General features: G+C 37.9%; 1 protein-coding gene across 1 annotated transcript in view; it reads left to right on the top strand.

Annotated features, from left to right (window-relative positions):
* ANO3 (anoctamin 3) overlaps nt 1–21,860 on the top strand; it is a 205,256-nt gene that overhangs the window by 151,481 nt on the left and 31,915 nt on the right. The window contains exons 8-13 of the mRNA XM_082761999.1: nt 4,538–4,669; nt 6,031–6,137; nt 7,520–7,575; nt 9,827–9,948; nt 11,164–11,298; nt 17,691–17,787. Coding sequence (XP_082618125.1) covers nt 4,538–4,669; nt 6,031–6,137; nt 7,520–7,575; nt 9,827–9,948; nt 11,164–11,298; nt 17,691–17,787 — 649 coding nt within the window. The remainder of the gene's footprint in view (nt 1–4,537; nt 4,670–6,030; nt 6,138–7,519; nt 7,576–9,826; nt 9,949–11,163; nt 11,299–17,690; nt 17,788–21,860) is intronic.

Here is a 21,860-nt window from a genome sequence, read left to right on the forward strand (position 1 = left end):
AAAACAACCTGTTACATAAATTTACAACTGCATTTTTCCTCTTCCCAGTCATTCACATGCTTGCTCCATTTTACCATGCGTTATGAAAAATTTAAGTGATGTGCTTTGCCTTTGAAAAGGCAAAATTAACAGAGCTTTATTTTGTCTTAATTTATCTGAAACCCATCTGGTGAGTCCTAGATATGAAATCAATTTATTTTCCGTATTTAGAAGGACAGAAACATGCTTTTGAAGTTGTGCAGTACCCGTGAACTAAGTAATAAGCAGTTTTAATGCCAGATTGATTCTACATTCAAAACAAATGCTTTTACCTGTGATATACCCGGAATTTGGGAATCTAGTTGTTTGTTGTTTTTTGTTTTTTTTTCCTCTGGCACTTGATACAATCCAGTGCACAGAGGAACAGTGTGAAAAAGAAGCTGTGTCTGAAGTTGCAAGCTAACTGTAAGGTTGCTGACATATCCATCTCATCATTCTAACTTCTGCTACTGTCATCGTCTCCCTGCATCCTAAGGCTTTTCAAACCTAACTTCTCTGTAATTTATCAAATAGTTTTTAATATTTCTAAGTGTAGTTTACAATAGCTAGGCTGAGGAATATGTATATTTGTATATTTGTATATTTGAATATGTCTATTTGTGTATCAAAGGTAAAATTTTGATGCTACTGAGTTTCTGTAATTAAGAAAATGGGTTTAGACTATTACATTAGGCCCTGCTGTGACATGTACACTTCCCTGAATTTTATTGGCGCGGTAATATGGTAGATGAATATGTTTATACATGTCTTTAAGTCCACAAAAAATTATTAGGAGCATGGTTAAAAGAATAAAGGTAAGTGTAGTGCTTATTGATATACTGTGTTTCTCATGTGTGATATCTACATGGTATCTATCTACAGCCAGTTTATTTATTTGCATACCTTAAAAAAACACAAAATTGTATACAATAGTGTGAAGCTTGATTTCTGTTCATAGGGCTAGTCTACAGAAATTGTATTTAATAATTTAATTTTTAATAATTTTAAGTAAATAATGCATGTATCAAAAATAGTCTGAACTCCCTCAGATTTATGACTGAATAATCTTATGAATCAGTCTTATATGTGCCATATCAGACACCCCAACACTGGTTAAGGGATGACATTAAGAAGAAGAAAATGAAAAGTTAGTTGCTACAGTATGCAGGTTCATTCTTGCTAGTGAAATGTTAACATCATTTTATATTTGTAAGGCTAGAGAACCAGAAATGAATTTGTTCAGCAATTTAGTTGCAGTATCCTGCTTTGCAAAAAGACTTCTAAAACTTTTTTGATTTCAATTTGTACACTGAAATAAATCTGTTAATATCATTCCATAGGATACATGTTGCAGATTTTTTTTTTGGTGGTGAAAACGTTGCAGTATTGTGTCTCTATATTGAAACTGTCAACCATAACACATTTACCATTACAAAGCATACCACAAGGTCTATACAATTTGGTGGCACGTGGTTGACAATTTTTGACCACTGTCTTGCGTGTTAGAGTACAAGAGGCAAACACTGAGCAAGCTAATGGCTGGTGATCGCTGTCAAAAATGTCTTTCTGAAGAATGGCATTTGCTCAGTTCTGGTGTCTTGTTCCACTATAACCATGAATCCTGGTCAGAAAATTCCAATAGCAGTTTCATAAGGAGAAGTAATTGCTCCTTTAAGTCATTGTGGTTAAAGAGTGAAAGGCTGTGAGGAAGAGATAGGAGTGATAGAAGGTCACTGTTCTGCAAATAGCACAGTAGTATGGATGTATTGTAGATCAAGCTTCCTTGACTCCTTGAAACTAAAGGCACACCGGAGACTCAAGTCATGTTAGATTAATTCTCAGTGCACCAAGTTCACCTTTGAGGAGCTTTTTTGCATTGGAGTCTGCTGAGGAAACATAATCTGCAAGGATTTTTGGACTAAACAGTTCTCCAAAAACAACAACCAACAAAACAGAATGTAACAGAACATTTGAGCACAAAAGTTGAACAAAGCTGAAATTACAAGCATCTTCAAAAATATTTATTTTCACATCTGAGACTAAAATGCTTGCATGTTTCAGAATAACACCTTGTAGTCTCGTAGTTTCAGTAAGAGTGTATCTGCACACTGTTCAGATGCATTCCCAGCAGTGTTTCCAGTAGGACATTTTTAATCTCATTGCATGAACTGACTTCAACAGTGATTTCACCAGACCAGACCTGTTTGCCTTCCCTCCTACTGAATAGACTACACTGAACAGATCTTTCTGAACAGAAATCTTTCTGAACAGCTAGTTTTGACCTGGAAAGTCATTCTGACTAAGTGTGCTAATATTTAGTCCTCAAACAATCAGTCAAACATTTATCCAAAATTTGTTTTTGCTTTGAATGAAAGCTCCATGAATCTTTAGTGTCATCATTAACTGTAGAGTCTTGTGAGCCAAGAAAAGAGGCTTGTTTGCTGAATTAGTTTTTATATGAGGAAAGATGTAAATTTCAGTGGACGTACTCTATGCTGTCTGAAGAGACTGGGTTTTGGAGTGACGAGCCATAAGTAATGAAAATAAGGTAATGAAAACACCTTAGCGTAGTAAGTCATCTTGTCTCCTAAGAAAAGTTGCATATGTAACATAGACATGATTTTTAGTTTATTCCAATAGTGCTCTTCATCATATTGCATGTTGAAAGAAATAGACTTTGTTTTTTAAAGGGCTAATTTCTTTAAGAGAAAAAATATCGGCTAGTGTTTTTTTAAATTTTGGAGATGAAACATGGTCAAGGTTCTTTGCAAGACCAATTCTAAAGTAATTTCATAACCAAAAATCTGATATCAGTTGCATTGGATACTGTTCTTCCTGATGTATCTATGTACTTTCCTCTTTAAAAGAAAAGACTGTTTTTAAATCTAAAAAAAAAAAAAAAAAAAAAAAAGTCAGCATGTGTATAACGAGAAAGGAAAAAAAAAAAAAAAAAAAGAAGAAAATCAAGTGCAAACTACCTGCATGGATTGTGTATAATTTTGTGCTGGAAGAATTTCTACTGAAACCATTAAAATAATCAACTGGCACATTAAGGTATTATTTCAGCAGAGGAGGCACTGAAGGGATGCACCTGTGTAGGAATTGTTTTTTGTGTTTCAGCTTTATGAATATATTTCACATGAGTTTTTTGTCTCGTACTGCTTAGTGTCAATAGAGTGCTGTCCCTCAAGTACAGTACCAATTAAATATGGAGTGTGCACGGACTCCTTGGTAATACATAGCAAGAAGAATATATTGAGGATTTTAAATGTCTATGTAAAATTATGATCCCACATTTAGTTTAGCTTTCTGTCTGACATGGTGTTAAACAGGGGTACACCTTTTGCTATTTTTATTGATAATAAAACGTTTTCACAGAAGTGGCTTTACTGCCTGAGAGCAATTTGCTGCGATCATTTATTCCTCTTAATTTTGAAATGGGGAGCTGTGCTTCTGCTTAGCACAAGCAGTTACTTCCTTCCCTCAAATAAAAATCTAGTACTAAGCATTGCAATTTTTGTGGCTCTGAGATCTCTATGCTTTTTATATCATGCATTCATGGTAATTGAGTAGGGCCCATATCCCACTGACCATTATTATTTGGGGAATGTTTTTCCAAAATCCAATTTCTGTCAAGATCTCAGACATGATTGATAATACAGCATACTGTAATGAGACCTGTTCCTTAAATACCAACACTTTATAGCAGTTCAATATGAGAAAAATAAAGGTCAGCAAGAAGTGCAAAACGGAAGTAATAAGGTAACTTCTAGCATTTGCTTGAAAATGAACTGTGCTATGCCATATTTTTCCATCTCTAAAACTTGTGCTGAGATACTTTTTAGCTAGGACGTCAGTGAAAGAAAGGCCTTTACGTTACCAGTATATGATCTGATCAAGAATAAAAAATGATGTTCTGTTTGTGTTACAATGCCAGCTTTTAGGGAACTGCAGGAAGCAGTATCAGGTTTTTGCTGGTTTTATTGGAGTTTTTTTGTTAGTTTCTCTAAAGACTGTATAACAACTTGTGTGTAGTGTAGCTTTTTACTTCATTTGATATATCAGTATATCATATATCAGTATATGGTTTCCTAAGGTAATATCAGCCCTTGGATTTTGATGAAAAAAACGGTGGAAGGCTTTATTCAGATCAGAAAAACAGAACAATTTGACAGTGAGAAATCTTGTATTCACCTTTAAATTTAATGATTTTTACTGTCCAAACACCATGGAAAGGAGGGAGCTAGGGAAGAGAGGGAGAACCAGAATCCCACTGATGTTAGAATGAGAGGCACTTGAGTCAATTCTGCAAGATCAGATCACATAAAGAAAAATACAAAATGAAAAAAAAAAAAAATAAAACAACTGTTAATTATACTCCTTAACTCCTTATATTATTTTAATGGGAGAATTTCCTGCTTTCATTTAATTTCTAGTATGATGTCAGTAAATATACAGTGATGGAGTTAGAAATAGCAAGCGGGTAAGAGGTTGTAAATTTGATTTCTTGCTGTCTCAGTTTGCAGAGGAATATGAGAGAGCTGAAAAGCTGGCTGCCCAGAAATCCAATGAAGCTTGATAAGGAGGCCCTGCCTGATCTTGAAGAGACTGATTGCTACACAGCACCCTTTAGCCGTGCACGCATACACCAGTAAGTGTTGGAACTGGAAATACAGTGCCAGAGACCAGAAGGATTTTTTATTTTCTCACTACTAAGCAAGTGCCGTACAGGCAGCCATGAACAGATGGTCACTGGCAAATACCCAGTATCATGTCTGCTATTTTCTATGGATTTACTCTTAAAACTAAAAGCTGTTCTCTGTTACTTGCTGTATGACAGTCACAGAGAGTAGTATGGGCAAAAATTTGACTGAAAAATCAACACCACCTTTTTGGTTTCGAAGTTTTGCTTTCCATTACATTACAAAATGCAAATACCTGCTCAAGTTTGCTTAGCTTAATTACATATTTTACTTAGGCAAAACCTGAGACAGCTGTTGAAACTGTGGAAACACCTGGAAATGGGCTAAAAATAGTGCCAGGGTTTTTGTTATCAAATGTGCATTTGAAAAATGCTTTTGTCTCTGAAAGAATTTGTATGTATGTGTATATATATATATATATAATTTTTTAAGGACAAAAGCAGTCTTGAATATTCTAGCTATTTGTTTATTTTTAAATTATTTGGTGATAAGTCTTTAGGAAATGAAAGTTCATATAAAGCAGAAATGTAAGCTGGGCTAAACAGACTGTTTCCTTTTAAGTGAAGAAGCTATATGCTAGTGGACTGACTATACCCTAGAAGGACAGAATAATTGCATTATCATCCTAATTTTTATTTTTTTTTTTAGTAATTAACTATATTGCACTGGGACAATCACTTGTTCACGGTGTTATTTCTCAACCAGCTCAGCTGATGTTATGAATTGCAAGAGTGTCATCTTTGGCACAGCTGAGTAGGCAAAAGCTCCTTCATGTCAGATTTCTGGCATTCAGAATCCTGAGCCATCTGGGAAAGAATATTTGCGTTATTTGGCTCCATCCTAGGATTTTCTGTGGAGCTGCTACTAAAGTGTCCTGTGCCTGGAGCTAAGTGTTGTTGGGTTTTTTTGTTTGTTTGTTTTGTTTTGTTTTTTAATTCCCTAAATAACAATGGTAGTAGTTCTCTGACTTGCGCCTCTGCCAATTTATCAGTAATATGAATTTCAGAATGATCATTACTTCTGAATATTATTTTCTTAAAATTTATATCCAGCATGGAAATGACCTAGATAATAGGACATAATAGAAAAGAATTGGTTTATTTGCTCATTTTCCCCAACAATCTGTGATAAAGACAAATTTGGGGGGTGATTGGAGAAGATGCTTTCGGAATGCAAAATCTTATGTCTTGTGCAGTAAACAAGAAGTATAAAGATACAATAAATCACTCTAAGAAGAAAACATTGAGCAGCTATATTTCAACACCTGTGCATTGTTTTGAATATTGAAAGACATTCGTTATTTCTCTAGTTTTACAATAAACAATAAAGACAGCTTCTTCAGCAACTCCACGAGAAGTAGAATCGTGCATCACATGCTACAAAGAACAAAGTATGAAGATGGAAAATCCAAAATGGGTAAGAATGCTTTATCTTTTTTTTTAACCCATTTTATACCTTTACTTGCCTGAAATAGTATTTAGTGGAGTAAACTTGATTAATTTTGCCATGCCCTTGAAATCTTTGTTCAACCAGTAATACAGTTGAATGAAAGCTGCAAACAATTGCTCTGTTAAATAACTCAGTGAAAAATAGCAATAGTTTTCACTTAATACTCATTTTTTTAAATAAATATGAGAGATTATAATAGCTTTATATGATCAAGAGCCTTACAAAAGATAAGGCGTACCCCAGAAAACTGACAAGAGTTTTTTAGGACTGGCCCTGATATTGCTAGAACCCAGCAGTGCCAATCCAGCAGAATCAGAGCTGCACTTAAATTATATGATATCTCTAGTGCAGCTTAGAGACTGTTGACTTAAAGGCAATTCAGTTTTTATTGACACTTCTATTACAGTACTGTATTTCAAAAGGTCTAGTGACTCCTTTTCATTTGCAATTAAGAGGGAATGTATGTATGATCTTCTGTTTTGTTTACAGGAATTAAATTAAGAATTTAATATATAGATAGACAACTAAAGCCTTATAAAGACAACAGCAATTACAGAAAGTTGTTGCTTGATTTCTGGGAGAAAAGCAGTAGTAAGAAAATCTTAGAAACTGAGGGATGAAATCTAATGCTATTGAAATTGATGATGGCAAGTTTCATCTTGAGATTAGTGTAATTTGTATGTTATGTTTGAATGGGCAAATCTGAAATGTGTCATGAGAATTTATTTCTTGGGTAAACTTGGCTGTATAGGTATCCTCTCACAGGCTACTGAATCTTTTTATTGTTATTATTATGGTTACTGCTTATTTTTTATAACGTGCTTTGATAGTAAAATAAATCTGGCTTTAGGAGGACTCTAGGAACTGATCCAAAATGCTGTAGCAGAGCATTGATCTGGTACAAACTCCTTCAGCTGGTTCATATTTAAAAGTAACAGGTTAGCTTTTAACTCTGCAGGGGTTTTGCTGCCTCAAAGATTGTCTGTCCATGCCACTCTGTGTGTGCCAGATCATCTGGTCACCCATAAAATCTGTATCGTATGCTCTGATTAATACAACATGAGTGTAACTACTTTCTCACACTTGATCTAGCATGAGAACCAGACCATGAAAGCAAAGTTGCAGACACTGGCCCTCAGAAAGTTGTAGTTTGACAGAGCTAGGGAGCTTAAGGTACCAGTAAGACCCACGGTCAGTGCAACAATTGATGACTGTCATGTTTAACAGCATCCTGAGCATCTAATGTGAAGTTGCATTCTCATTTCATAACCTGACAATTAATTCTTGGTGCGTGAAGTTCAATATATATTGTAAATCATACTTGAACTAATGCATTTTTTTCCTTTTAGGTATTAATAGATTACTAAATAATGGAACTTATGAAGCAGCATTTCCACCACATGAGGTAAGCTCATTAGTTTTGTATTTGTATTTATATTTTGATAAAAGCTTGCATTAATATTTTGATGATATAGTTATCTATTTTGTCTTGCAAATGTTTTATTTCACTAAGTAGCGTTGAGTGTTTTTGTTTTTTTAAATAACAGCTCTTTAATGTTGGCTTTTTGAAATACAAAAAAAATATTTATTTTTATGTAATGCGTTGTGATAATCCTGGAACATTTCCTAGAACATTATCTTACTGATCTAGACTATTATCTTTTTTTCTAAGCAGATAGTGCCTATGGAGTTCTTAACAGCAATGTTTATTATTCGAAATTGTTGCAATTAGTTGTGTTAAATTATTTTTCCCTGACACCATTCAAAATGTTTTGTTTTTTTAAATAGGTTGTGCAATGGATCAAATTTAGGGAAGCAGTTTACTTATTTCCTATTTAATCCTTTATGTATAGTTCCGGATAGTTTCTACTTGATAATTCTACTAGGTTAAGGTCTACTGAAGAGCTGAAAAATCAAAAACTTGTCTTTGAATTCAGGGGGTTATCAGAGAGTCTTTGTGCATTGAAAGGAAAGAAGCAAGCCACAAATCTTTGGTTTGATCAGATAAATGCTGATCAGTAGCTGGTAATTGCAGCCATGAACTCTGGTTGATTGGCTGAATACTGTGACTTGATCTTGTGTTTCAAAGGATTGGCCTATGCTTTACAAATTGAAAGTAATTTTTAATATGGTATAAATAATTAAATGCATGGAATACAGAGAAGGAATATTTTAGGTAAATAATTGAATATAATTGTTAACGCTTCAGTAGGGCATTACAGACTGTAGGAAAAAGCTAGTCATATTGACAGAAAAAAAACTGTGAAGCTTTCTCTGGCTTCCAAATCCATGCTCTAATATGCATTTCCTGTATATATTCCTTTGTTTATCACAAGCTTCAGTTTCAGAGTTTCAGTATAAGCTTAATGAAGTCACATATTTAAGCTACTCATCTTAATTGCAGCTTAACTGGTGCTAAGGATAGTGGTTAAACACCCTGCACTTTTTTTTTTTTTTAATCACACAGGCAAATGAGAAATTCAGTCCCAGAGTGAACACTGTGAGACTTGGACTCTGTCATAGATAAGCAATGCAGAAGGAAGTACGAAAAAAATACCTAAAATGTACATGCTGGCTAATGCTTTGTGCATTGCATTCATTTAGGCGACTGTGAGAATAAGCTGATGTTCTGTTTCTAGGAACTTCTCAGTGTTGCAAAGGCCACTCTGTGCTAACATTTTGGTATGGCTCTTTGCTGACTTTAATGCAGAACATTGTTTTTAAGTCATTCTTAAACCAGAGGGGTCAGCAGACTCCAACAAGCAAATAATACTCTTTCAATGTGAGGAATGTTCACTATTTCAAATAGATTATAAAAATCTAAACGACTAAACAGCTTGAGTTTACCAGGTTCACAAATCTGTCTCTTACCAAGAAGTAGTTTGAATTACTTGCAGTTGTTTGATGAACAATTTTCTTCACCATAATTGAGAGTTGTCTAATGAAAGGACATTTCGGGGGGAAGAAGTTCAAATAAACATGTCCTGCCTCAGAATTGGGGTAAAATGGCAAATACAAGCAATTCTGTTTAGGATGGGTCTAGTGAATCCGTGTTACTTCTCAGCTGCTGCGCATGAGGCTGTTCTTTCAGGCTGTCAGGCGGTGTGTAGATGTCAGGCAAGGACTCTTTTTGAGCCAGATTGATTCTGTTTTGATTTTAATGCCTCTGAGACTTCTGTGCAGGCTTCAAAATAATGCCAGTTCTGTTGTTTCCGTCGTCTTAAGAAATATGTACCACAGTCATAGGAAATGTCTAGGAGAGAAGGATCAGGTTGACCTACCAGAATTTTCTGAAATTTTATGGGAAAAAACAAAAAGATACCACAAACACATCTCATGCAAATTTTTGAAAAATTGAAGTAGAAGCACTGTTCTTGAAGTAATATAGAGTTGTATAGGTCTTTATAGCCTTGTGCTAGTATGATTTTGTCATTAATTCTTAGAGAAATTGGCCATTCCAGAAGTGTATTTACCATCTCTCTCTCATAGGCTCACATTATCTGTAGGTGAGGTTTCCTAGAGTTGTCCCTAACAAATTGAAACTTATTTAATAAGCATAGTGAAATCATAATTTAAAATTATATTCAAATATCTAAGAAATGTACTTATATTCTATAGAGTCTGGCAATATATTGTTATTTATTTGTGCTTTTCAGGGAAGCCACAAAAGCAGACATCCCATCAAAACGCATGGAGCTCAGAATCACAGACACCTTTTATATGAGCGTTGGGCACGGTGGGGAATGTGGTACAAATACCAACCTCTTGATTTAATCAGGTATTAGTACTTTGAAAAGCAGCTTGCTACTGTGAAACAAGTAGCCCGATAACAACACATAAATCATACTGCTAAATCCATTGTCCTTACACTTCACTGTAAAATTTAGCTATTCTCTATGATCAGGGAAGACCAGAATTCTCTAAATGGCTTCTTATGGACGGTCTTCTGTGCAAGGCTATTGATTTCAAGTGAGGCTGAATAAAGGCACATAGATCGAGCTGCTTGACAGTTCACAGAGTGAAAATACCCATGAAGTGGTCTGCTGATCAGAGACACCTGCCCCTCATGACAGCACTTTTGAACGCAGAGACTGTTACCCACATGGACAGAGTTACCAGATCCACTGGGGATCCAAAGTTTCCTTGTGGGTTTAAATAAAATTCTGTTTATATATGTGTAATTAATGTCATAGGTTCCCCACTGTAAAGAAGAGAAATATCGTTAATTGCAGTTAAATAACTGTGTTGTTTGGGTTTTGTGTTTTCCTCAACTTGGATACAGAATACCAGTAATTCAGTTTTCCTTTATGTCTGTTCTTACTCCTGATGCGACAATCATAAACAATGATTATGACCAATGTTGTTCCAGTGAAGGCTGTGGAGCTAAGAATGTGCTACGCAACAATTCTGTGCTAATCTAATAGGATCATCCAGATCCAGGATTTGCTTTTTTTCACTGCTACTTCGTCTTTTATAGTAATTGATATCCACATTTTGAAGAATTAAAGCTGAAACTTCAGCTTGTGTTTTCAATCTAATATTTTCTAACTGGTAATACTTCAAAATATGTCATATTATATGATTATCCATCATAAATTATTTTTATAACGGAATACTTAGGCCATACAAGCTTATGTTATTCCTTTCCAGAAACTGTGTTTGTATCTGTGTGTTTGTGTGTGTAAATTAAGTTTCCTGCATTTTAGCAATGTTTAAATTAATGCACCTACCTAGTCATTGCAAGGACGTGAAAATTGCAGAGCGCTTCAGTTACAGCCTTACAAAATACATGTTCTAGTAGTAAGTCTGCAGTTAGTGTCACTAGAATATTGTGCTAGCCCAAATTAAAACATTTTGGTAACATGACAATAGTTTTACTGTAAGTTTGTAATGGTGATTGCTTACTAGAGTTATTCTGCTGCTGTGAAGTTAGATATTGTTCACCACAAGTTTTAACTTGAAAAAAAAATGTATGCTTTCCCTCTTCATGTAGGCGATATTTTGGTGAAAAAATTGGACTGTATTTTGCCTGGTTGGGATGGTATACTGGAATGCTGATTCCTGCTGCCCTGGTTGGGCTCTTTGTTTTCCTTTATGGATTATTTACAATGGATTCCAGCCAAGTAAGGTAAAATGCCATTTAAAAATATTATAATAGCCTGTTGAATATTATCAGTCTTGCACAGGTTAAATCATTTTACTTTTAAATGCTTTAAAGATTTGGTAATCGCAATACTAAACAAATAGAGCACTGGGTTCTTCAATCAAGTGCATCCACGTTGTATATCTGTTTTACATCAAGCTGGGTGCATGCCATTTACAGCAAGTGCTCTTACCACTGCATCTGCAATGATTCCAATTCTGTCTGTAAGAGAAATGAACAAATACTGATTCTAATGTCACATATACTGCAATGGTTATCATTCTAGTCAAGGCTCATGGGCAAAAAATAGACATACGTTACTTTTTACTTCCATTTTGCTTTTAACCTCCAGAGTATAGCAGAGCTGTAAAACTTCAACTTATTTTGTGAATGCTTTTTTTTTTTTTTTTTTTTTCCTATACAAAAGTTAATAGCGTCAAATTTAAGAAAATTTTTAACTCGGTGTAAACTGTGGCCGGGAATTACAGCTTCAAGGACATTGCCACCACATGAAATGAACCTATTTTTCAAGTTTCTATTCTGTTTCTGCAATGACTGTTGTGATTTGCTCTGAGAGTGTCAGTTTAGAAATAGCAATGAGATTGTTAGAGTTAAGTGCTGGCTGTAGTTTTAGGAACTGTTACTGGAGGAAGCACCCTTATTACATCAGGTGTCATCAGACAGAAGGGTATCAGTGGTTTTACAACTGCAGTTGTTGCTCCAAGCAGTTTCAATTCATAGGCAGTAAGCACAATGAAATCAGATTCCATACAAAGTGTTTCTTGGCCTTTGAGCAGCAGTACTTCACATTTCTTTATGGAATTGTCTTTATTTTCTGACAGTTGTTATATTCTGCAGTGCTGCAATTAAGGCTTTTTTTAGGCAGTCTGTTTTATGCCACACTCCTAAGAGACTTGGCAGCTTCAGACTGCATTAAATGCAATAAAATGCAATAATACCAGCCATGAAACTATGCACAGTTACCTCGCTTGCAGGAGGCTTCAGAGAATGAGTCTCAGAAGGACAAAGGTAGGCTAGCTTCCATATTTTCCCGTCTTTCCCTTTGGGTGCAGTTGAGCAGCTGCAGACAGAACAGGCAGATTTTCACTTGCTCTCAATGGAGGCTGATTGTTTCAGATCCTATCCTGAGGTGCCTCAACGTCATGCTAAGGAACCAACAAGGGGCTTGGGACTTTATTCCAGAAGCAAGAGCCTGAAAGTTAGGTGATCTGCCGTATAGCTTCAGATGCCTACAAGGGGAGGGGAGTAGTCATATATGTACTCACCGAGGTGATCGGCTCTGAGGCAGACATGTTGTACAGCGGAGCAGGGAATTGAGGAGGGTAGTGATTTTTTTTTCTGGCATCGAGGCAGCCGAAGGAGCCACCGGGACCTGGCAGCCCTCGTGAGGGAGGCTGATGAGGCGTATTGGGTGCCAGCAGCAGCATCGGGCGTTGCCGCCATTTTGCAGCCAGTTCTACAGGCAGCTGGCAGAAGTTGTGTAATCACCAGCGCTTGTTCTCATGGGGGACTTCGACTTCCCAGATGTATCCTGGAAATACAGTACAGCTCAGGGGAAGCAGGTTAGGAGGTTTCTGGACAGTGTGGAAGACATCTTCTTAACACAGCTGGTTAGCGAGCCTGCCGGGGGGTGGCCTGCTAGACCTTCTGTTCACAAACAGAGAAGGACTGGCGGGAGGTGTGGTGGCTGGCACCTGGCTTGGGCAGAGCGACCACGAAATGGTAGAGTTCTCTCTTCTTGGTGAAGTCAGGAGGGGGAGCAGTAAAACTGCTGTCTTGGGCTTCTGGAGGGCAGACTGTGAGCTGTTCAGGACACTGGTTGGCAGAGTCCCTTGGGAGGCAGTTCTGAAGGGCAGAGGAGTCCAGGAGGGCTGGGCGCTCCTCAGTAGGGAAATCTTAATGGCTCAGGAGCGGTCTGTCCCCACGTGCCTAAAGACAAGCTGGTGCAAAAGATACCGGCCAGGCAGAGCAGAGAGTTGTGATGAAGGGCTGTGGATGTGGTCTGCTTTGATTTCAGTAAGGCTTTTGACACGTTTCCCACAGCATTCTCCTCAAGGAACTGGCTGCTCATGGCTTGGACTGGCGCACGCTTCGTTGGGTTAGAAACTGGCTGGGTAGCTGGGCCCAAAGAGTTGTGGTGAAAGGAGTCATATCCAGCTGGGGGCCGGTCACCAGTAGACTCCCCCAGGGCTCGGTACTGGGGCCGGTCCTCTTTAATATCTTCATCGATGATCTGGGTGAGGGGATCAAGTGCACCCTCGGTAAGTTCGCAGACTACACCAAGTTAGGTGCGTGTGTCGATCTGCTTGAGGGTAGGAAGGCTTTAGGAGGATCTGGATAGGCTGCACCGATGGGCTGAGGTCAACTGTATGAAGTCCAACAAGGCCAAGTGCCGGGTCCTGCACCTGGGGCGCAATAACCCCAAGCAGAGCTACAGGCTGGGAGATGAGTGGTTGGAGAGCTGCCAGGCAGAGAAGGACCTGGGAGTATTGGTGGATAGTCAGCTGAATATGAGCCAGCAGTGTGCTCAGGTGGCCAAGAAGGCCAACGGCATCCTGGCTTGCATAAGAAACAGTGTGGCCAGCAGGGCTAGGGAGGTGATCGTCCCCCTGGACTCGGCTCTGGTGAGGCCGCACCTCGAGTACTGTGTTCAGTTTTGGGCCCCTCGCTACAAGAAGGACGTCGAGGTGCTTGAGCGGGTGCAGAGAAGGGCGACAAAGCTGGTGAGGGGCCTGGAGAACAAGTCCTACTAGGAGCGGCTGAGGGAGCTGGGCTTGTTCAGCCTGGAGAAGAGGAGGCTCAGGGGCGACCTTATCGCTCTCTATAGGTACCTCAAGGGAGGCTGTAGCGAGGTGGGGGTTGGCCTGTTCTCCCACGTGCCTGGTGACAGGACGAGGGGGAATGGGCTTAAGTTGCGCCAGGGGAGTTTTAGGTTGGCCATTAGGAAGACCTTCTTTACTGAAAGGGTTGTTAGGCCTTGGAATGGGCTGCCCAGGGAAGTGGTGGAGTCACCATCCCTGGAGGTCTTCAAAAGACATTTAGATGTAGAGCTTAGGGATATGGTTTAGTGGAGGACTTATTAGTGTTAGGTCAGAGGTTGGACTTGGTGATCCTGGAGGCCTCTTCCAACCTAGATGATTCTGTGTTTCTGTGATATTATTATAGCTAAGATGAAATAGTGTTAATTTCAAAATATTGATAGAGGGTGTGTTGATGCAGAGGCCCTTGTCGTGTGCTTATGGCAGTCCCAGAACATCTGTAATCTGTCTGTGTTAATTCTGGGCAGAAGGTCATCTCTGTTTACAAAGGTGTGAATCTGTGCATTTACTCTGACTAGTCGTGACACAACCGTGTCAGCTCAGTGCATTGCTATGACCAAATGAGTGAGACATGCTGTGAGATGTAGATTCAAGAACAGAGCTTACCTAACTCAAGTTGACTGTTATGACCTGATAAAACATATGTAGGTATTTTCTCTATCACCCATGTCACCTCATTACCTACCTGCTGCGGGTGTTCCTGCTTGAGCAGGGACTTTGGACCAGATGACCTCCAGACATCCCTTCCAACCTTAACCATTCTGTAATTCTGTAATTTTAATGGACAGTGACAGCAGATGCTGTTCCTCACCTTATTTGTTTGCTTAACCCAGAAGAGGGTAGTGAGGTTTAGACAGAAACTTTCCACCTGTAGAGGAGACAGGAGCCATCCATAAGCAGGCAGAGAGACCACACAACCTAAAAGTTGTTATCACCATATTCTGGGGATGTGAGCTGCTTGCTTCTAATGTGTCTGCAGTCACTTAAAGAAACTACTATGTAAACATTCATGTTAGTTTTGATATATATTATTTGATTTTGAGCACTGCAGCTACAAATTTATACAAACAACTCTGTTTATCAGCCATCCGGAAGAAACTGAGTCAGATACATGACTCTGGCAAAATCTTAGCAGAGGCATTGCAGTCACAATGCGGAATTAAGGCTTAGTGCCAGGGCATTATGGCAATGTTGGAAATGCTGCATTACCCCAACTTAGTATTATTCAGGGTAATGCTTTTTCATGTGAAACTGAGGTTTCATCCTACTAATATCTGTAATTAGTAATCAGTGGATGTTAGGAAGTGTTGATTTACAGTACAATAAATTCTGTGGGGGAACAAAATGTTTTCATGTGTCCTTTTACCACGAAATTTGAATTTACCAGTTGATCAAATTATTTTTGTGGAAGCATGCTCTTCCCAGTAATGCCCTTTCGGGATGCTTGGCTCGCAGGTAGCTATCGTGAATCCCCCTCTAGTGGCGGCAGGCAGAAAACGAACGTTTTTAGAGCAGGCTGCCCAGAGCCGGCCTTGAATGCCTCCAGGGATGGGGCATCCACAACCTCTCTGGGCAACCTGTTCCAGTGCCTCACCACTCTGAGTGAAAAACTTCCTCTTAATATCCAACCTAAATCTCCCGTCTTATCTTAAAACCATTCCCCCTTGTCCTATCACTACCAACACATGTAAACAGGTGTTCCCCCTCCTGTTTAAACACATTTTTATTCTCAAGTTAGTTATCAAGCTATTACATGTTGATTACTCTATATAAAATAAATCTGATTTTAAAGAAGGTTGCTTTCGATGCATCTGTGCACCTCATTAATTATCACTGGTCTAATTTGTCACACTGTTGTCAGTCAAACAGAAAGGCCAGGCATGAACACAGCACAGCTTTAGGCATATTCACATTGCGTGCTCTTGTCAGATTTCACATATGTAAGTGAGAATAGTCCAAAGATGTTTATTTTGCTCTGTTATGGTGAAGATTTGAATTGCAGTAACAATTAACATAGCACTTGTCACGAACACTTGTGCAACGCGTGTATTTACAGAGTAGTGCTCAAGCACGTAACCTGTCACTGGCAGTACAATTTGCTGAAACTCCATGTTATCAAAAACAAACGTAGACTGTAACTCAAGATATAGAATACAGAGAATCCAGCATTCATAATGTTGAATTTAAATTTAGAGTAGAGTAGAATTTGGCCTTATATGTGACAACAGTCTGCATTACTGTCAAACCATTATATCACTTTGTTGAAATATGATTTTTCATGCTTGCTTATTCGCATGCAAATGCTATCAAGAAAATTCTCATTTGTGACACACTGTAAGCTGTTACTCTGCACTTCTGAAATGACGGGCTGTGCTCTTTCTGGCTTTCAGGGTTGCTTAGAACAACTTCTTAAGCCCACGTTATGTTGTACGGTTTTAGTGAATTACTGGTTATGATGTTATGTGAAGTATGAGCAAAGATCACAAATGTGACACCTGGGCAACACTAATCTTTTATTTCTGTGTACCGTTATGTTGGACAGGATTTAATAGGTGCATTCATTTGGTAATAAACATAATCTTCCATATAGTATTAGAACTGTGACTTCAGGTTTAAGAGGAGGAGAATGAAAGCATAATGTTTATTGAAGCAAACCAAGAGAGTAATTTCCTGGCATTTCCTTTATAGCACTACTTTCCTAGTGTGATAGGATCATTTCAGGCATGTCAACATTGCTGAAGGTGATTGCTGAGCTTCTCTACTCACTGCAGTTAAAATTTGCCTTTAAATTCAGCTTGCACTTCTGGTGCTTCTACTTTGCCTTTGTCAAGGCACTTAAGTAGTATGTTTTCAATATGAATAATCCCAGTGAAGTCAGAGACTTCATAACCCCCAAATCTCAAGATCTCTAAGCAGTAGAATGTCATTTGAAGGTATTTTACCCCCAAAATAGGATATTAAATTGTTCTTTTTTTTTATTAGCTATAAACATAAGTTCTTCCATATGTAATAAAAATGCAAAGACTTAAACTGCTAATGCCAGAAATGCCTGTCAGTGGGGTTTTACACGATGACCTCGTGACCTAGGTACGTATGCAATTATACTGTGGGACAGACCTTCAGCTGATGTAAACTGGGATAATTGACTGAAATTGGCGACGTCCATCTTCTAGTGTTTGGTATCTTCTACATCATATGGATAAACATGCAGTAATTTGCATGTCAAGTAGTAAACAGTATTTTGTTCTTCAGTTTGTGATATTTCTTTTGGAGAAAATGGGATATTTACAAGCACAAGTATCAGATAAATATCAATAAGATATTGCATCAACTCTAGGGCCCAAAGTTTTAGGGTAGTGACTGACTTGGGGTTAAACTTTTTGTGCTAAACATTCACTTCTAATTTATTTTATTGTATCAGTTTTGTGGTGTAGGCATGGTGTTAACAATTAGAGGCCACAAATGGTGCAGCCTCAGAAAATCTTGCGAGTGCTTAATGCATGTTTGTAACCTTTGTTTTCCTATCTTATACTAAAGCAAAGAGATCTGCGAGGCAAATGAAACCATCATGTGCCCTATGTGTGAACGCAATTGCACACTACAAAAACTCAATGAAAGCTGCATATACGCCAAGGTAATTATTAGCTTACTGCTATCATGATAATTTTTGTCTCAAGGTCCATTTTTATTATGTAATGGCAGCCCTTGTTCCAGCAAAGACTGCAAAATGTGTTGTTTATCTACAGAGTTTTCAACCTCTGCAATCCGTGCTTCTAATAAGGGAAAAATCTGAAATATTCAGAGATGACTCTAAAACTTGTTTTACTTTTTTAAAACACTTCCTTCCAAAATCCTTAATATTTTGATCAATTTATAAAGTCCCCTGAGTAACAAAACTTTTCTTGGAAGTTTTATCCTACTTTCCCTTAAAATTAACTTCTTGCTTTGTTTTCCTTGGTTGCTTGGTAATTGCAATTCTGCTCCTGCTAAAGGAATTCTCTAGCATTACCTAGGATTTCAATGTGTCTATGGTGTGCTTTGCTTTTTCAAAATAATGCAAAGAGTTTACACAATAAAATATTTTTCTACAAGCAGCTATCCTGCAAGCTTAACTAATCATAAGCACTTCAGTGCAGCGTTAACAAGTGAGTAATATATATTTTGATGTGTGTTAATGTTCATAACACGAAGAGCAGCCTTGCCATTTTTCTTGTAATTCTTTAGCCCATAAGACAAATCTTATTCAGCAGTTTGTATTTGTGGAGCGGTGATTGTCTCTAGGTTGTGGCAATGCAACAAAACTAAGCAAAGTGGAAGAGAAAAATCAATTTTCATTAGATTTTGAAATTTGGTGTTTAGACAGGACTTGGAGTGAAACTCAACATTTCAAAAGTATGTGTGAAGCAATATTTGAAAAACATATCATCTTGAAAAACGATTTGTATTTTTTTAATTTAACTTTCTATTTTTTAATGCAAAATTTTAGAAATGGACAAGTTGTTTTTCATTTATGTTATAATGTTATATAAATATAATATATTTAAGGCCAACCTGTGTTTGATTTTTAAATACTGCTGTAACTTTATAACAAAATATGGCCGCATTAATTTTTGTCCTAGCTTTTTGAACTCATTTCATAAGTTTTTACAATGTGTACTGAAGGTAAAAGCTTTCTCAATTGAAATAACATTATGCAAATCTTACATCCCATCTGAGAAATGTCCCTGGGGAAAATAACATAGGCTCCCAACTTTTCCTGCGAATGGTTTTGCTTTGAAAAACTGGCTGGCCATAGACTGGTGCACAAAAAACAAACAATTTTTCTTCTACTAGGATTTGCCTCCTCTGGATCTCCACCAGTTCGATCTAATCATGTTATGTATGCTTTCTGCATACACGGGTAACATGTACTTCAAAAAACTGATTCTCAAGGGGTAGAGAGAGCCTTCTCTTTGGGAAGGAATACGATTACCATCTGGCCATTTCAATGGCGAAAAAATGGACTTTTTATAACTGAGGATATAACTGTAATGCCTTCATTCACCATGTTGTCTCTAAAGAAAATTACACTGCAGCTTCACTCGTTTCTCTCGCTAGGAAATGTCAGGTTTCCAGAAGGGCTTGTGATCCTGCTGGATGCTGCTGTGTTGTTTGAGTGGAGCAGCAAATACCCAAACGTATGTCAGCAATTCCTCTGTGCCTGCACAGAAAGTAGTGAATGAAAGCAATCTGTAAAGCTAGAGAACTACAGTCTGATTTCAAATACTCCTTTGTACTTTCTGAAGCATCATTAATAATATAAATAGAAGTAACCTATTTGAAAATAAGGCATCCAATCTGCTGAGAAATGGAAATGGCATTTCCTCCTTTCTTTCCTGTACCTGAAGTGGAACTTGTCTGCCTTTCCTTCTGGTTTTGTTGCTGTAGGAACATGACTTATTTATTCATCTTCCCCACACACAAACCAAGGACTGTTTGCAAGAAGCTCTTCCTGTTTCATTCCAGGGAAAGGCATTCATATTCCAGGATGTGTTCTGATCTTTTTTCATTTCTTTGAAATAACCCATTGTGTATCAGTATGCTGAGTTTATTAGAAAAGTGACTTCACTTTGATTGAAGTCACTTTGATCTCCCCAAACCTGCTTATGTCATGAGACCTGTCCCATTTAGACAAGGACTTGGGTTCATATTTCATATTACTAGAACTGCTGTCAGGATTTCCTGCATTAAATTTGCCTTTCTTTCCCAATATTTCCCAAATTTCCCTTTAGAGTAGTATTTTGGATAAAACAAAGTAATGCAGAACAAATCATATACTTGAAATGTTTTTTTCATCCAAGTTTCTTGCAGGGCTGGCAGACAAAATACAAAAGGTGCATTTTTCCTTCTTGCTCCTGCCCGTTTATTTCATCCCCTCCCTTCTTTCTTCATGTCCATTTAAAAATACCCCATTAAAAATGAAGTGTGTAATTTAAGGGAAGGGCATGTTGCGTCTGAGTTGTAATCTGCATTGCTGAATGCCGTAACTGTCATTCTTGCCCACGTTAGGTGGATTCTTTGATGAGCAGAGGTGACTAGCACAATGCATAATGGCTCTTTGGCTGGTACTGCTCCCAGCACACCTTGCCCTAGGGCCCAGTGTCAGGATATTAAATCTGGGTGGACTTGAAATGTGTGAAGTCATGTGTGATGGTGACAATATCAGTCAGGTGTGCTGACTGGCTGGCACTGAGTCGTGGGGTATTTCACTTCTGCTTGGAGGGCTCTGGTCAACACTTACTCCAACTGCACAGTTAGCCTGTAAGACAGTCAAATCTTAATTCTGAGAGCGGTGCTGAATAGTATAGTCCAAGCACCTTCCCTCAAGACAGAGCTATGTCAAGAGCAAGATACATATTTTCTACTTTTAACAATACTAAAATGCTGGGCTGGGTTGGGTTGGGTTTGTTTGGTTGGTTTATTTCCTTGGAAAGATGCACTCTACTGAGCAGAATATCCAAAATCACTTGCTCACGCACATGTATAGTCAAAACTGAAAGTATTCATGAGGTGTACCCTACTGCATTTATTCACCTGTCACATTTTTGGCTCCATACCCATTATGGTTGTATTTTCCTTAATGGAACCATATTTTGACGTATTTCTATGTACAAGTGATCCCACTATAGGATTCGTACAGGGACCATTTTGGATTTATAGATACCTAATACCAGATAGTAAATTCCCATTTCTTCAGAAGCTTAAAAAAGTAAACAAAACAGAAAACTGACATACTGATTAAACCTATGTGGTATTTTCAGTAAATTCTCACAATATGAGAGTTAATTTACTCAATAAGAAATAAGATAGAGACAAAAGCGGTACTGTTTCTATTAACTTTTTTTTTTTTTTGCTTGCTTAAGTTTTCTCTACCAAGTAATCTTGCTTACCCAATGAAGCCAACTTTCTCTGAAAGAATGAAAATCTGTCCGCATGGGCCAGGGCAGCCCTTGCTGGAGCCCGTTAGGTAATCTGCTGGAGGCGGGCTGCCAGCCGCTGCATCCCCAAACACCTCGCGTACAGGATGTTCCTGCTGGCCAGAGTAACCTCAGATAGGAGAGAAGGTCGTGGTACAGCCCAGCTCAGTCTGGTTACCTGCCCAGTTCCAGTGGCATAAGGAAGGGTTCCTTTTCATGAGAAAATGATGGTTGGTTCTTCAGCCTTCATTGGAGTCAACACCAGTGAAAGTAAATTCTTTTCAAGAATATGATGGTCTATTCTGAGTTCAGAGAGCAGGAAATAGCCATAAATTTTTTCAATGGTATAGGACAATACATTTCAAAGCAATTTGCTGCACTTTTTTATCATTAGTTATTTATTTTTAACTTCTGGTGATCATCTTTCTAACATACGTCTTTTGACAAGGTGGTTTGCTCTATTATCTCACAATGGTTTGTGCTTTGGGTGTTTCTTTTTTTTTTTTTTCCTCTTATATAAGAATGTGAAATGTATGCTTTGTTTACTAATGCTCAGCAGCATCTTAAACCAACTTTCATTAGAAGAAATTCAGGCCTGCTGTCCATGTATAAATTACATTGCTGTCCACTGGCAACCTTAAATCTGTTGAAAGTGCATTGATCTTAATTTCAGCTTCTTAGCTACTGTTTCTTCTTATGACTTGAATATAAGAAGCTCTGGATTTTTGTAATATAAATTCTGATGTTTGCA

This window comes from Aythya marila, assembly GCF_965140915.1.
Source record: "Aythya marila genome assembly, chromosome: 5".
Classification (NCBI taxonomy): Eukaryota; Metazoa; Chordata; class Aves; order Anseriformes; family Anatidae; genus Aythya; species Aythya marila.